Source organism: Protomyctophum bolini (assembly GCF_963924005.1).
Source record: "Protomyctophum bolini genome assembly, chromosome: 19".
NCBI lineage: Eukaryota > Metazoa > Chordata > Actinopteri > Myctophiformes > Myctophidae > Protomyctophum > Protomyctophum bolini.
The window spans coordinates 26,357,455-26,373,372 of record NC_137880.1 but is presented as its reverse complement, the minus strand read 5'-3'; the positions used below and the strand labels follow the sequence as shown (position 1 = coordinate 26,373,372).

Genomic DNA, 15,918 nt, shown 5'->3' with positions numbered 1-15,918 from the left:
TAATGATCATTGTAAACAGACGTTCTCCAAAACCGCACCGCGCAGAACATGGACCTTGGAATAGGTGGCATGAGCTTGGGTCAGCTTGATTTTTATCAACATCATCATCCATCAATGCCCCATCAGCAGTTTGCCATTCACTACCACCAATCTGTACTGTGCCAACATACAGTAACATGGCACAAATAAACTTTCAAGTCACTTTACAGTTTGTCATATTTTTTTATTTATTGTATTTGTTCAATTATGTAAAAATCACATTACATAGCAATGATCATAGTTCTCCTTTGGTTCTGTACAAGGTATTCTGTGCTAGCCTTTCTACTCACCAAAGCTGTGTTAAGGACACTTAGCTAGCTGTTCCAGGAGGCATTATTTTCTTCTACTGTTAGTGTATCTTTGCTTTGAAGCTACACAATCCTGGACTTATTTTTATAAATATATACACTGTTTTAATCAATCTGTATCATAAAGTACTTTGATACAATAAAACTACTAGCACATCTGTGGTGGTTGGAGGTCACTTACAAGTTAGACTCACAAGTCAGTCTCTAAAAATGATTTGCTCTACTAGAGAGGAGGACAATCTCCCAGGTGTTGTTCTTAAAACTGGGTGTAATCAGAGTTAAAAAATAAATAAACCTGGCACCTGCATTGCAGAACCAATCCAAAGTTTTACGATGGGGCGGTGATGTTTGTTTTCTGAAGCAGTATGTGTACTTGACGCCGTTCTAGCATTTTTAATAGTACATAGGTGGAGATCTCCAATTGTCTGCCATTGTGAGACTACCTACTGGTTGACAATAAAAATATATATTGTAAGCAGATGGCACACCAAATTGGGACACTAGATGCCCCACCATCTTTATTGTAGTTCTGACTTTGTCGCAATTACCGCTCTCCCATCAGGAGAGGGACACAACAAACACAAAATGCGTGGTTTGTGTCTCTCAAGGACATACATGAAATAGGGTGGGAAAAAATGAAAAGCGCAGTCTAAATTAAACTGTTTAACAGGAAATGTCATTTCCAGTGAATGACATTTTGAGAGACAGTCAAAATACTAATAAAGATGTACAGACTTCAAAACATCCAAATATTCTAATTAAATTCAATCTATGGGTAAAGACATTTAACAATGGAACCACACTGAAATAAAGGATAAAAGTCATAAAACCCACAAGATCATCAAACAATAGAAAGTCTTTGAGCGATTTGAAGCACATCCAGATGGATATACAGTATAACAACACAATGTTGTGTTGTGTTGTGTAAAAACTTCCAAACACCAGCCTGAAACCACTAAACCCTCCACAGTCTAGGCCTGTACAGGCTTTTAAAAAAGTGGGCAGAAACATTAGTGGCTTTAGATTTTCCCTGGACAAAAAAAACTACGAGACCTCCAGTGCGGTGAGCTTTCTCAGTCTGTGTGCCCCAGGAAAGGTGAGAGTTAGAGGGGAAGGTGTGGGGCTCAGTGCCCCTGCATGTCACCAGTGTCTTGTGCTTGTGCTGCAGTGGTACTCAGGTACTGCCAGCTGAGTGCTGCAAGGAGCATAGCAGCTGAGAGGTACACGGGGGACAGGTGCTGTGTCCTGGAGGGTAGCGTTGACTGTGAAAGGGAGGACTTCTCTCTGATCAGTGACAAGATGTGGAGAGTTTTGTCTCGTGATGGATCTGTGAGGGAGACCTTTTGTAATATCTGTAGAGAGGGAGAGATGTCAGTTGATTCAGTTCAAATAACAGACCAGAACAAACAACACAACAGTCAGACCAGCACACCCATGCACAAAGTCATCCTTACCTCTTGATTGTACTGGGAGAGGATGCTCTGAACAGCTCTCATGTTGGTGGCTTCCATCATGAGCGTGACTGCCTGGCCCTTTCTGATCTTAACCACTCGCTGGAACACCATGGGGTTGTTGTAACACACTGCCAGGGTAGCTATCGCCATCACCTGGATGACAGAGGAATAGCACACAGATCATAATACATGAGATGAAATTACTGTGTGTGTGTGTGTGTGTGTGTGTGTGTGTGTGTGTGTGTGTGTGTGTGTGTGTGTGTGTGTGTGTGTGTGTGTGTGTGTGTGTGTGTGTGTGTGTGTGTGTGTGTGATCAAATATAAATATTCCATGTTGTGTGCTTAATTTAAGGTGTTTATGCTTCAACCAAGAAAACCTTTGCTAGCCTTGGTGATAAGGTCATGTATTAATGCCACACTATACATTACAAAGAAAAGGATGGTGCTACCTAATTTGTGGTGGCGCTACCAACTGAAAAGGTTGGTGGCACCAGTGCTACCTGGAGCCCTGGACTGAGAATTATAATGGATGGCACTATGCAAAATCTGTCTTCATATAACTCTCTTGTGCCAATTTGATTTCATATACTGTATCTCACACCTTCCGGAAGGGTACAGGGTGAATATCACAAACTCTAGTATTCACACAAACTAGAATTGACAAGAACAAGACTAGAGGAAACATAACGTACATGCGTGCGTGTGTGTGTGTGTGTGTGTGTGTGTGTGTGTGTGTGTGTGTGTGTGTGTGTGTGAGAAAGTTCTTAACATTCCAGTCGTCCTTTTGTCCTTTTATCATAAGCATGATGAAGGAGCAACTACCCAGTTCTTTTTTCACACAAATTCCTGTCATTCTGACCTCTGTATTTATCATGGACTGAATATGTGTAAACAGACAGCTAGCCACGTAGGATAAAAAGGCCCTTAATCATACATTGTCCTGGGGGAAGAATGAACACGCTTAAGTCTGTCAGACCTTCTGGATAGTAAACTGAGAGTGAGAAATATAGCCATAGCCAAAGAGACATGTGACTAGTAGGTACTATAATAATGCTTACTCGTTAAAACACATTTAACGTTCCTATTTTGATTGTTTTTGTAAGCCAAGTATAAAGGGCTTAAGTAGTTAAAACAGTCACTGCCAGCTATTCATTAATTCATTCTTCCAAAACCGCCAGTGTTTTTTGGTCAAGACCCTTATTTTGAAGGCCCACCGAGACTGTGAACCGGATGTAAAACAATGCTGTGATGTGACAATCAATTTAAACTGGGACAAACTGAGTCAGACACTGAAAAAGATTAGTTTGCACTGCTGGCTGCTTAGCATGCTGACTGTATCAATAGTGAGAATTTAACTTAAAATCCCACTCATGTGAAGTGAGTGGTGCAACTCCTTGTGGGGGTCCCCAGAACTTCCAGACCCACAGAAACACGCCCAGGGTGCCGGCCCGGTTCCGGCGAGGCTGCACAACAGTGAGACTTGGTGGTGTGTTAGGCTGTAAACTGACCTGTAAGGGTGTCTCAGTGTTAAACTGACACGCAGGACTTTTACAGTGTGCATAGTGCATACTGTTTGAGTGACTTAAGGTTGTCTATACCTGTGGGATGGCACAAAAATTGAAGACGCTTTGGTTGCGTAGGCGGGACAGGTAGATGATGACGTCTGGGACATGGTGAAGTGCATCAGTCACCAGCAGGTTGAGGCACGACAGAGCCGATTCCAACTTCTCTGGCTGGGCAAAGTCTTCCAGCTTTCCTGCAAACTTGCTCCACGCCTGTACAGGGACAGAATAGCTTGTTTATACTGTATACAGGCCAGGGTATATATTATATACCCTGTAGTGTATACAATATACGTGGTAGGCAAGAATCACACCAAATCACACCTTGGAAGTGTTTTTTGACTGGGGGGGTCATACTTTTCAGCAGGAATTGCCTGTCATAATTTGACCCCCCAGGATCAGGATGTATTAGGATGTTGATATTCATTCATCAGCCAACTTCCTGAAACCTACCTCTTCTGGCCAGAAGGCACGTCCCTGTTGTATGTCCTCCAGGTAGTCTCGGATGATGTTTGTCTTCTGAAGAAACAGGCCCATGGAGTTGGCCAGCTCTGTATCCATCCCCACCTCGGGGTCTTCTAGCTGGGATGCTGAGAAAAGCTGAGACAGACCTATGCCCACCAGCCCTGCCACATAGTGGCAGTACTGCACAGAGGAACACACAACAATGGATTCATTAATTGTGGGCTCGCTACAGCGAGCACACACTAGTTATTGCCAACCTATGTTTATTGTGGGCTCGCTACAGCGAGCACACACTAGTTATTGCCAGCCTATATTTATTCTTTATTTATTCCGCCGCTTTTTTTTGGCACCCTACTACTTCCACATACTTTATGCTAGAAATTTAGTTCAAACTTCAAACTGTTCAGCTCTTTGCAGTGATGGGTGCTTGTATTTTTATTTTTACAAAGTTTTATACTTTTTATACTTTTTAACTTTTTAACTTTTTTTAACATCCTTTATAATGAGAGTCGATGGAAGAAAGGTCCCATTTTTCACAGTTAACTTTTTTGAGCTCTTATTACTCCGTCATACTTTCACTTTGAAACTTCATTCAAACTTTATAATGTTCATCTATCTTTGAACTTTCATTGGTGAAAAAGTTGTTTTGAAAAAGTTTATACTTTTTAAAATATTTAACTTTATTTATAGTTTTTGCCTCCCATAGACAATGAATGGGATTTATCTCTAAATCAACCTCACTTTTGCAGCCTCATTACTCTGGCATACTTTGTCGTAGAAACGTGATTTAAACTTTAGAACGCTCACACGACTCTGGACTCTGGACGGTTCAAACCGTATTCGAATACGTTGAACGGTTTTTCCGAAATCGCAGTTCAATCGCAGGCCGTTTCGGCTAATTAGTGCCATCTTAGAGTGCGGGGCCTCTTTGACTAGAGTGTGGAAACTGAAATTCTTTCCTTGAAAATTTACCAAACAAATTGTCGTCCCGGCCAAAGTATTCATTTTACACGCATGTTCTTTTGTCATTTTGTAGCCACACATGTCCTCTTTCACACAATGTGACCACCAAAGCACAGAGACATACAGAATGTGAACTACGGCCTTTTAAGTGACACAAAAACAGTCAATCTGCTCATTGACCTCCATTGTATAATTCTTACGAGGAAATTATCGCGCTGACAATTCTTAACTCGCTCTTATAACCACATTTTCAATCGTACCAACACCACAATCGCACATGGTGTACCTCAATATCTCAGGCCACTCACAGCGAAAAAAATATTTGCATTCGACTTTTACTTTTTGCGATAGAGCAATTTGTTCGGGGCATAGTTTTCCCCCCTTCAGAACCATTGTAATCTCCCAGTCATAGTACTGGCATAGAACTTGGAAGTCTTTTACTTCCACAGCTGAGACATATAAGGGCTTAATTACAGGGCTGACATTAAAGTTACAAGATCTCAATGAGTTGCTCTGCGATACCTTGTGAGCTTGTAGGTCTGCTATTTGTGCAATTGGCTGGCCTTTACACAGCTCTCGCAAGAGCACGCACGCACGCACACACGCACACACACACCCTGTCTTCCTATTGGCTGGCCTTTACACAGCTCTCGCAAGTGCACGCACGCACGCACGCACGCAAAAAAATGAAAAAAAGTATTTTTTCCAAAAAAAGTATTTTTTCCAAAAAAAGTATTTTTTCCAAAAAAAGTATTTTTTTTAAAAAAAGTATTATTTTGAAAAAAACGTATTATTTTGAAAAAAAAGTATTTTTTTGAAAAAAAGGTAATTTTTTGAAAAAAATGTAATTTTTTGAAAAACATGAAAACTTTAAAAAAAAAAAACTTTAACCTCTTTTTTTTTTTTACTTAAAAGAAAAAACTTGAATTTTTTTAATAAAGATTTTTTTTTTAAACTTTTAAACTTTTAAAAACACTTCTACAGCTTCCACATACTTTATTCCGCTTTATGCAGTTATTTATGCTTAAACTATAGTTTTTCCAAATGTTCATACTTTTTTTTAACTTTTACTTCAGCTTTAATACATTTTCTACTTTTGTTTACAATATGCTACAGTCCCGAAATTTTGATTATGGATTTAGACCACCAATGGGAACACTATTACTCCGGTCCCCGAGTTTCAAACTTGACACGGCAAAAACTTTATACATTGCAATTTATGCGAGCCCACGCAGTTTCTACAGGAACTGCCTTTCTAGTTCTTATTCTTTATTCCGCCGTTTTTTTGACACCCTACTACTTCCACATACTTTATGCTAGAAATTTAGTTCAAACTTCAAACTGTTCAGCTCTTTGAAGTGATGGGTGCTTGTATTTTTATTTTTACAAAGTTTTATACTTTTTATACTTTTTAACTTTTAAACTTTTTTTTACATCCTTTATAATGAGAGTCGATGGAAGAAAGGTCCCATTTTTCACAGTTAACTTTTTTGAGCTCTTATTACTCCGTCATACTTTCACTTTGAAACTTCATTCAAACTTTATAATGTTCATCTATCTTTGAACTTTCATTGGTGAAAAAGTTGTTTTGAAAAAGTTTATACTTTTTAAAATATTTAACTTTATTTATAGTTTTTGCCTCCCATAGACAATGAATGGGATTTATCTCTAAATCAACCTCACTTTTGCAGCCTCATTACTCTGGCATACTTTGTCGTAGAAACGTGATTTAAACTTTAGAACGCTCACACGACTCTGGACTTTTTCGTGGTTCAAACCATATTCGAATACGTTAAACGGTTTTTCCGAAATCGCAGTTCAATCGCAGGCCGTTTCGTGTAATTAGTGCCATTTTAGAGTGCGGGCCTTCTTTGACTAGAGTGTGGAGACTGAAATTCTTTCCTTGAAAATTTACCAAACAAATTGTCGTCCCGGCCAAAGTATTAATTTTACACGCATGTTCTTTTGTCATTTTGTAGCCACACATGTCCTCTTTCACACAATGTGACCACCAAAGCACAGAGACATACAGAATGTGAACTACGGCCTTTTAAGTGACACAAAAACAGTCAATCTGCTCATTGACCTCCATTGTATAATTCTTACGAGGAAATTATCGCGCTGACAATTCTTAACTCGCTCTTATAACCACATTTTCAATCGTACCAACACCACAATCGCACATGGTGTACCTCAATATCTCAGGCCACTCACAGCGAAAAAAATATTTGCATTCGACTTTTACTTTTTGCGATAGAGCAATTTGTTCGGGGCATAGTTTTCCCCCCTTCAGAACCATTGTAATCTCCCAGTCATAGTACTGGCATAGAACTTGGAAGTCTTTTACTTCCACAGCTGAGACATATAAGGGCTTAATTACAGGGCTGACATTAAAGTTACAAGATCTCAATGAGTTGCTCTGCGATACCTTGTGAGCTTGTAGGTCTGCTATTTGTGCAATTGGCTGGCCTTTACACAGCTCTCGCAAGAGCACGCACGCACGCACACACGCACGCACGCACACACGCACACACACACCCTGTCTTCCTATTGGCTGGCCTTTACACAGCTCTCGCAAGTGCACGCACGCACGCACGCACGCAAAAAAATGAAAAAAAGTATTTTTTCCAAAAAAAAGTATTTTTTCCAAAAAAAGTATTTTTTCCAAAAAAAGTATTTTTTCCAAAAAAAAGTACTTTTTCCAAAAAAAAATATTTTTTCCAAAAAAAGTATTATTTTGAAAAAAAAAGTATTATTTTGAAAAAAAAGTATTATTTTGAAAAAAAAGTAATTTTTTGAAAAAAAAGTAATTTTTTGAAAAAAAAGTAATTTTTAAAAAAAAATGCAAACTTAAAAAAAAAAAACTTTAACCTTTTTTTTTTTTACTTATGAAAAAAAAAAAAATATATTTTTTTTACTTAAAAAGAAAAAACTTGAATTTTTTTAATAAAGATTATTTTTTTTACATTTAAAGAAAAACTTTTAAAAACACTTCTACAGCTTCCACATACTTTATTCCGCTTTATGCAGTTATTTATGCTTAAACTATAGTTTTTCCAAATGTTCATAGTTTTTTAAACTTTTACTTCAGCTTTAATACATTTTCTACTTTTGTTTACAATATGCTACAGTCCCGAAATTTTGATTATGGATTTAGACCACCAATGGGAACACTATTACTCCGGGCCCCGAGTTTCAAACTTGACACGGCAAAAACTTTATACATTGCAATTTATGCGAGCCCACGCAGTTTCTACAGGAACTGCCTTTCTAGTTAGTGTGGTTGCCCTAACAGGGCAACCAGACTATTGTTATTGTAAATGAGCGATACTTTGCCGCACTACTCCTCCCACAGTTTCTGCCGCACACACTTGAGCCATATGTCAAATTGACCGGCTTCATCGGGAATCGTGTGCTTGTATTTTGCTAAGAGATGCGTTGTATAGTTTAATTGATATTAATTAATTAGTTCTCCATAGACTTATAATGGGGAAATCGAAGACTAAATGCAAGTATTTTTTTCCATTGGAGAGTGGAGACTGTAAGCGCCATATTTACAAGACTTGGGAGGGAGGTTCATAATAATTATGAAAATTAATTGAAAAGGAATTACATCAGTCGGCCTCATGGTGGCGCTATTATTTACTTTCCACCACTGGGTTAACGGCGGAGTTAACAAAACGTCAACAAAGAGAGAAGTATATGACCAAGCTGTCCGTCTGATGACAAAAAAGATTACAAAAGAAAGGAGAGAGAAGTATGACTAAGACACAGAAGTGGTCAATGTTATCCTCAACTTCATATTGACATCTGTTGTCCAGATCATATCTCGTTGCAGGGCTGAATCATTCAGGCCGCGTAGTCAAGTCATACACCCAGCCAGGCCACCCTATCCCTTTACCCACACACGTGTACGTTTGGATTACAACAGAGCCATAGAGTATAGACAGAGTTGCGACATTGAGGGCGCAGAAAACAGCCCGGTCACGTGGTCATGTACTCACGCGAGCCCTATCGACTACAATACATTCCGTAAACTTCCGTATTTAAAATCTCTGTTTTTATGCCAAATATTGCGATATCGATACGATATACCATATTACCGTTAAAATGTCATATTCTACATTTTAAGTGTTGCAACACTTACATACACGCACGAACATGTGTGAGGATTGAAAAACCATAAAACCTGGGTGATCTATTCTACTGTATGCTATCAAATTGTATGTTTATTCATGCAGCATAGTACTGTACAGTATATTGGTGTTTTAAGAAGTATGTTATACTTTAGCTATTGAAAAGTAGCAGATCTACAAGCTCATAACGAGGCACCGAGTGCCACGCTACGAGCTTGTAGGTCTGCTATTTTTGAAAAATCGTGAAAATGTGTTGCAAATCTTTGAATATATATTCTGTCAGAGCAATCGTTTTTTAACTCAATCTTTGCTTCATGGGGGGTCCCTGGAACAACATATTTTCAGATGGGGGTCGGCGGCCAATTACATATATTTTTGGGGTCCTTGACATGAAAAACTTTAAGAATGACTGACATAGAAACATAGGGTTTTCAGAAAACTGACATTTGCAGAAATGTCTTCAGGTCTAAATGGGACCGGACCACATCTCCATGATATGATCTACTGCACCACGGATATGTCAACATGAAGTTGAAATAGTTCTCTCTTTTTGTATCTTTTTGTCATCAGTTTCCTCCTTTAAGTGAAAGAAAAGTAGTGTCAAAATATCTTTTGTATATTCGGTTTCAAAACAGGCCGTATAGGCCCTTTACCGTTTTACCGTTTGTCGCAAAAACATGATTTTTGGAAGATAAATATCCTCTGAAGTAGTTATGCATGATCACAGGGGTGACGTGACATTGTAATTGGCTGGCAATATTAGTGGGAGGGGCCTATGTAAGTGACTGTGGCAACCACACTTTGCAATTTTGAAAAATTGCGACCTTTCTAGTTGTACAATATGACGGAGGAGAATAAAGATAAGTCGTGCTGCCAAATATGTGTAATGTTCCTAACATTTATGGGTGCTGTTTTCATTGTGACATACTTTTGCCTGATTTATACTTGGTTTCACATTGTGTCGCACACCACAAATAGCAGCTCTACAGGTTCACGAAACGCACACCACAACACGTTGTGAGCTTGCAGATATTCTATTTTCAATGCACAACACTGGCATGTAAATAGCTATACAATGTACTAACCTTGTCCCACTCCTTCATTGATCCCACTTTCTTTTCCAGGAATTCGGCCATTCCCACCCCCATACGGTGGCAGATGTCTGAGATGACATCCCTGTACTCCTGACCAAGGTTTCTGAATTCCAGGGAGATCTGGAAATAAAATGAAGAGATATTATGCATGAAAATACAGGATATATATATTTTATTCAACTATTGTGTACTGAGGAAAAAGAGCATCCGCAAACTGCGCAAATGCCAGAATCTGTAGTGGGTACTCAAAAACATAGATTAGACACACAATGGCCCCTTTTCCACCGGTTGGTTCCCAATGAGAACCGGTTCAGTTCTTTTTGGTTTTTAGTCCATGAGCCAGAGCTCCAAAATTGAAACGGTAATTATGAATTGAGTGTGAAAAACCACACCTATATTAGATTATTATCACCATGAAATTTCCCCAATTGAGTACTTACACGAAGACAATGATTTATTGTATTACAATTTTTACATATGCAAATGAGGCATTATGTAGGAAAATATGCAAAATAGTTGAAAATATGATAAAGCTACTACTGTGGAAGGGTTATCATGTATTAATTTACTTGTATTGATCCTATAAACAATTTAATATAGGGTATAGTTTTCCCACCAATTTTGGAGCTCTGGCTCATGGACTAAAAACCAAAAATAACTGAACCGGTTCCCATTGGGAAGTAACCAACCGGTGGAAAAGGGGTCAAAGAGGCAAAGACAAGACTTCAGACTGCAAAGTATAAGTGATTTTACTCAAGTACAGGGCCAACGTACAATGCAAAGGAAAAGGCAACCCTGTCTGACTCAACTAAACTCAACACTGCTGTGGCGCTGCCTCCAAGGGTCATCTGACAATAAAGGGTGAAAACTGGACATGGGTCAGATCTTGACTCTACAGCTGTCACAGCTACTCTCTGGCCAGTAGGCTACATGTAGTAAATTCCATGTCCTCAAGCCCAGATGCAGATCTCACAAAACATTATAGCTGTTGTTAGAGAGAGAGGACTCTAAAGTAATTATATTATTTGAGTTCTCACCATAAATGTTTACTTAGACAGTATAGGCCTCTCCTAAATTGGGATTGGCATCAGTCCACTCCAAACATTCTGACATTCTGGCATCGGTCAGGCTCTAGTATTGATTATAAACTAGTATATTATAGTACTATTGTTATTACTATTTACTACTTTTGTTGTTATATCGTCCCCATATATCTTTATTGACAACTTCATTCAAGTTTAATTATAGATTTTAGGAAGGCCACTCGACAAGCCCTGTACCCTTTCTGGCACATCACGTTTTGATTTAGATTTTTCTTTCCTTTCATTTAAAAGTACCATAGTCTTTTTTTCGTATGTGCAAATAAACTAAACTACTGTACCGTCAGTAAAACTGGCACATTTTCACTGCACTGTTGCAGTTTTCTTTGTGTCCGTCGTGTGGTGGTGCTGTAACAAAACTGTTGAATGCGAGTTCAGATAGAGGTCAGATATTAAGTTTCACTGCATTGCTGATGCTGACACTGTCTGGCAGTCAGATACCTTGTATTTCCATATTTCAACTTTTTATGTTCCGTAAATTAATGCCCTGCCTACTTCATCATAGCAGATCCACAAGCTCACAACAAAACACCAAACTTCTCTTCTGGGGTCCCCAACACAAAATATTATCAGATGGGAGTCAGTGGCCAAATACACATAATCTGAGAGTCCTCGACATGAAAAGGTTTGAGCCATTTGAACCAGAGCCTATCAATCAATCAGGTTTTAACTGACCGTGGGGAAATCCGCCAGAACCTGGCGGTCTTTCTCCTGGCTCTCTGTGAAGCACCAGTCCGCCTGGTACAGATAGGTGTGGAAGTCCTTCAGCATGGGCACCTTCTTCTCCAGCGGTATAGTCATGTCATCCTCCACTGTGTCCAGAGCCCGCAGCACCAGATAGAAGATACACACAGCATGTCTGAATGGAGACAGGAGAAGGACTTTCAAAACTGCCATCGTAGGGCTGGGCAATTTACCAAAAATATATACAAAAGATATTTTTTTGAACTCTAGTCTAGTTTAGTCTTGCTCATGCAGGCTAATCGATTAACCGAGAAGCAGGGTTTCTTGCGATAATTGTTCTATATTTCTCATATGAACGAACTCTGCGCATCTAATTTTATAATCTACTTCATTGTACAACATTTTTGAACAAGCTCTTAACGAGCTTGTAGATTGGTTATTTCAAATATTTTCGTTCATTAATCAAATCTAGGTAAAAGTTTTAAATCATATTCATTTGAAGTCATATCGCCCGGCTCTATGCCATAGTCTTGTTTTCAGCCCACTATGCTGCATTTTATAGTTTTGTTATGAGCACTGCCACTCACATGTACACAATTTAATAAGTTTGGCAACAAAAAAATCAATTAATCCTCTAAATGTTCTTATGCCATGTACCATCACAAATAAAGTATGTCTTGTCTTTAAACCTGAAAATGTATAAACAAAATTGTAAAAAAGAAGAAGAAGAAAAAAGAATAGCAACATACGTCACACTGATAAGCAACAGCATGCGTGCGCACAACGGCAGCAGAACACCACCACCTCTCATAAGATGACATGATGACTTGTATTTGTAAAGTTGCTTTGTCATGATCTAAGTGACTAGAACAGTATGTCAAGCACTTAGCCAGTCAAGTTTAGCCTATAAATAATGTAGCCTACAATGCCCTTTAAGCAAGGACACAACAACTGTATGCATATGCACAGTCACACTTGAGTTTTGGCTTTACAAACACAGCTGTCAACCAGACTGGGGGCTTCAAATAGATATTGAGCAGCAATAGATTATTATTACACCACATGAATTTCACCTCTGGGTCAGGTACCGTAGGATTGCATTACAGTTTCATCAGTTTCCTAAACTTTATATGGCTGAGCGCTACTAATCTCTCAGCCTACCGGTATATCAAATTCAAACCTACAGTATATAGCTCTGGTCCATAGCCTTACTGTTTTGATTCTGCCCTGCATATGGGGCAGAATCAAAGCAGAAGGATATGGACCAGAGCTAGTATCTCAAGTCTTTTTAATATGATATTCTTTATCATATTACAAAATAATGTTGTTGTTGTTGTTGTTGTAACTCACACTTCCCCTTTGACTGAGCCTAGGAACCCTTTTTGTTTACAACTTCAGAAACATGGCATGATGCCCGCTTTCACTGTGACACCAGACACCAGACACGCCCCTCACCTGAGACAGAGCAAGCATGGAAAACAGCCTTTTATTCCTCCTCCTCCTCCTCTTCTTTTTCTTACCGTAACTCTCCGTCTAGTGCTTGAATAACAGCTGCGAAACTTCTGCTGGTTTGGTTCAGATACACGTAACAAGTCCGCAGGCTCTCGGTCATGGCCTCCTGGCAAGAGAAACAGAGAAAGTCGGGCTGTCGGTAGGATAACACGGCCCGGAGCGCGCTGGGACGCGCAGCCCAACAACAGCCCGTGTGCAAGCCCCGCTCCCCGAGTCTGCCCCCGCTGAGGGCGAGGGACCGTGAAGTAGTGGTGCCCGAGCCACCGGTGCTGCGCTGGGCAACGCAGAGAGAGCGTTTGAACACCGACAGAGAGAATGAACATTTGCAACAAGCTCCGGCCATCAAAGCGCAGCCTTCCCCCTGCTATAATAACTTACTGCGCGATCCATTGCTTTACGCTTTGAAGAACCACCGCAGCAAGTCAGCAGAGGACAACAGAGTTCTGGGGAGGTGAGAACTTTGCGGAGTACGTTGAAGTGGTTGTGTAGTTGCGGGTCTGTTCGCTGATCTCAAAACAGATCTAGCGACTGGTACGTAGATTGTCTCGAATTGCGCTGAACTTATCCGCATGCTTTTTAGATCAGCACTATTTCAGCAGCATGCTAGGGGAAGTTTGTTGACAGATGAACCACTCCTCCCACTAAAACAAAACACAGCAGCTAAATCTGTCACAATAATGCAAAGGAACAGAAGTAAACCCAACTACTATTTAAACGACAATCAATATGCGCAGCGCAGGCTGTGATCATTGCAAATACATTTAGCATTTATTCTAAACATTGTAAATATCCGCCAATCGGATGCTCGAATGAAATTAAACAATACAGACCTCAGACCTGACCAAAGTATACATTACTATCTTTTATGTTTTGCGCACTTGCACTGCAGAAAACAAACTATAAATGTCAATAAGAAACTAGGAAGTTTATACTGCACACTGGTTAACTATTCTACTGACATCTAGTGGCAGGGAATCGGAAGGACATCGTATTTCTATTTGTTTTTCGAACAAGCATTTTCATGAAATTTACGGCAAAATTCAGCGCTGCTCAGCACAAATCCAGTAAAGAATGACACCAGTGTTCATCATATGGGGAATAAATGGGGTGCTAACTTCCCGGTGGTGTTTCTCGAGTGTTGACTAGCTTCTGCAACAACATCTTATTGCAGCAGAGCACTCTGAGTCTGAGCAGACTTACTTGCATCAACGGGGCCAGGCAGCCATAGCAACGATTTGATGAACAATCGTGGCTAATTGGTATTCTCCGTTCTGGTCAACTCGGTGTTTGTAGATTGTGGAATTAGCCGCTACTGCCCGCCAGCCCAAACATGCGCAGACATCTCTTCTCCCAGTGAACCCTTAGTTAAAGCTCATTATGATCCCCCGGGCCAGCAAGTACATAATACAATATTATTGTATCTCTGCTGGCTGCTGCTGCTTACCAACACACAGAGTCGATGCAGGCATGCAGCCACATCACTACTTACTGTGATGCAAACAATATCCGTTAGATGCGCGCATAATATGCATAGCCTATTATATGCATTTGCTGATTTGCATATGATCTGATGTCTGTATGGAATGGATGTTGTCTGTCGCCATTCGCCGGGGTGCAGGTCATAGACTGTGCAATGTTAGGCTACAGTTCCTGAATGATGCTGTGAATGTAGAGAAGGGAACATCATGTGCTCTCCAAATCTCCGTCTCCGATATACCTTCGTTTTGCAAAAGTGCTCATTCAAAGTCTGCCATTCGGCTTGACATCTATAGCCTACATATATGATTATTTGACAGTTTGGTGTCATATATTTCCGCGGTGAATGTATTTGAGACGAGTACTCACATAGTCCAACTTGGGCATTACACTTCGACATCCTCCTATCTTAAATTTGAGCAGGTTGAGTATTTCCTCCGGATGCCCTATCGACTTCAAGATGTCCATGGCGGATTCTGTTTGCCTGCGCGGACGCTTAGGATTCTGTCTTGTTTTGACGTGTCAGTGTGTGCTTTACTCAGGTGCGGATGAGAACCCGGGTAATATTTCTACATTGGAGTAGTGTGAGAGAAATGCATTTCCATGCTAAACAATCCCTTCAATTACAAACGTCGTCAGATCGACTGACGCTTGCTATTGGCTGGTGAGTGTATGGGGTCAGTGTTCACTGGCCACTCAATGAGCAGAGCGTCTGGTGTGATGCCCCGCCCCGACACACTTTCAGTCAAATAAGGCATTTGATTGGTTCCTTGCGTCACACGGCGCCATCCTAGTGAAATGAGAGTGAAACTGTAACCAACCACTGGATAGGAAGCAGTGGAAGAAGTTATGTCACCACCAGGTAGCATATAGTAATACCGTATAGTATACATCCCTATTTTCTGTTCTTGTTGTTTGTGCTGTGAAAAAAGACAAAAAAAAGAAACATTCCTATTTATTGGTTGATTTAATACTTTAATAGTGGTTTGAAACAATAGCCTGGCCCTACAGCAGTACAGTAAAAACTATGCCAAAAAGAATAACACAAAGAAGACGGCTTGTTGTTTGATTTCCATTGTGGTCCATTGTACGGTTCACCATCATGATAACAACACAACACTAAAAA

General features: G+C 39.9%; 1 protein-coding gene across 2 annotated transcripts; it reads right to left on the bottom strand.

Moving 5' to 3' along the window:
• Positions 1–211: 211 nt before the first annotated feature.
• fdft1 (farnesyl-diphosphate farnesyltransferase 1) lies at positions 212–15,371 on the bottom strand. Of its 2 annotated transcripts, XM_080790558.1 has the most exons (8): positions 15,162–15,371; positions 13,325–13,422; positions 11,796–11,979; positions 10,012–10,140; positions 3,816–4,007; positions 3,399–3,575; positions 1,802–1,954; positions 212–1,699 (listed from the first exon to the last, which is right to left on the bottom strand). In XM_080790558.1, the coding sequence occupies exons 1-8, from the start codon at positions 15,258–15,260 to the stop codon at positions 1,472–1,474; spliced, it is 1,260 nt and encodes a 419-aa protein (XP_080646684.1). In that variant the 5' UTR covers positions 15,261–15,371; the 3' UTR covers positions 212–1,471. The 2 variants fall into 2 exon arrangements, with proteins under 2 accessions (XP_080646684.1, XP_080646683.1); XM_080790557.1 differs by lacking the exon at positions 15,162–15,371 and having other exon boundaries at positions 13,325–14,019.
• Positions 15,372–15,918: the final 547 nt, after the last annotated feature.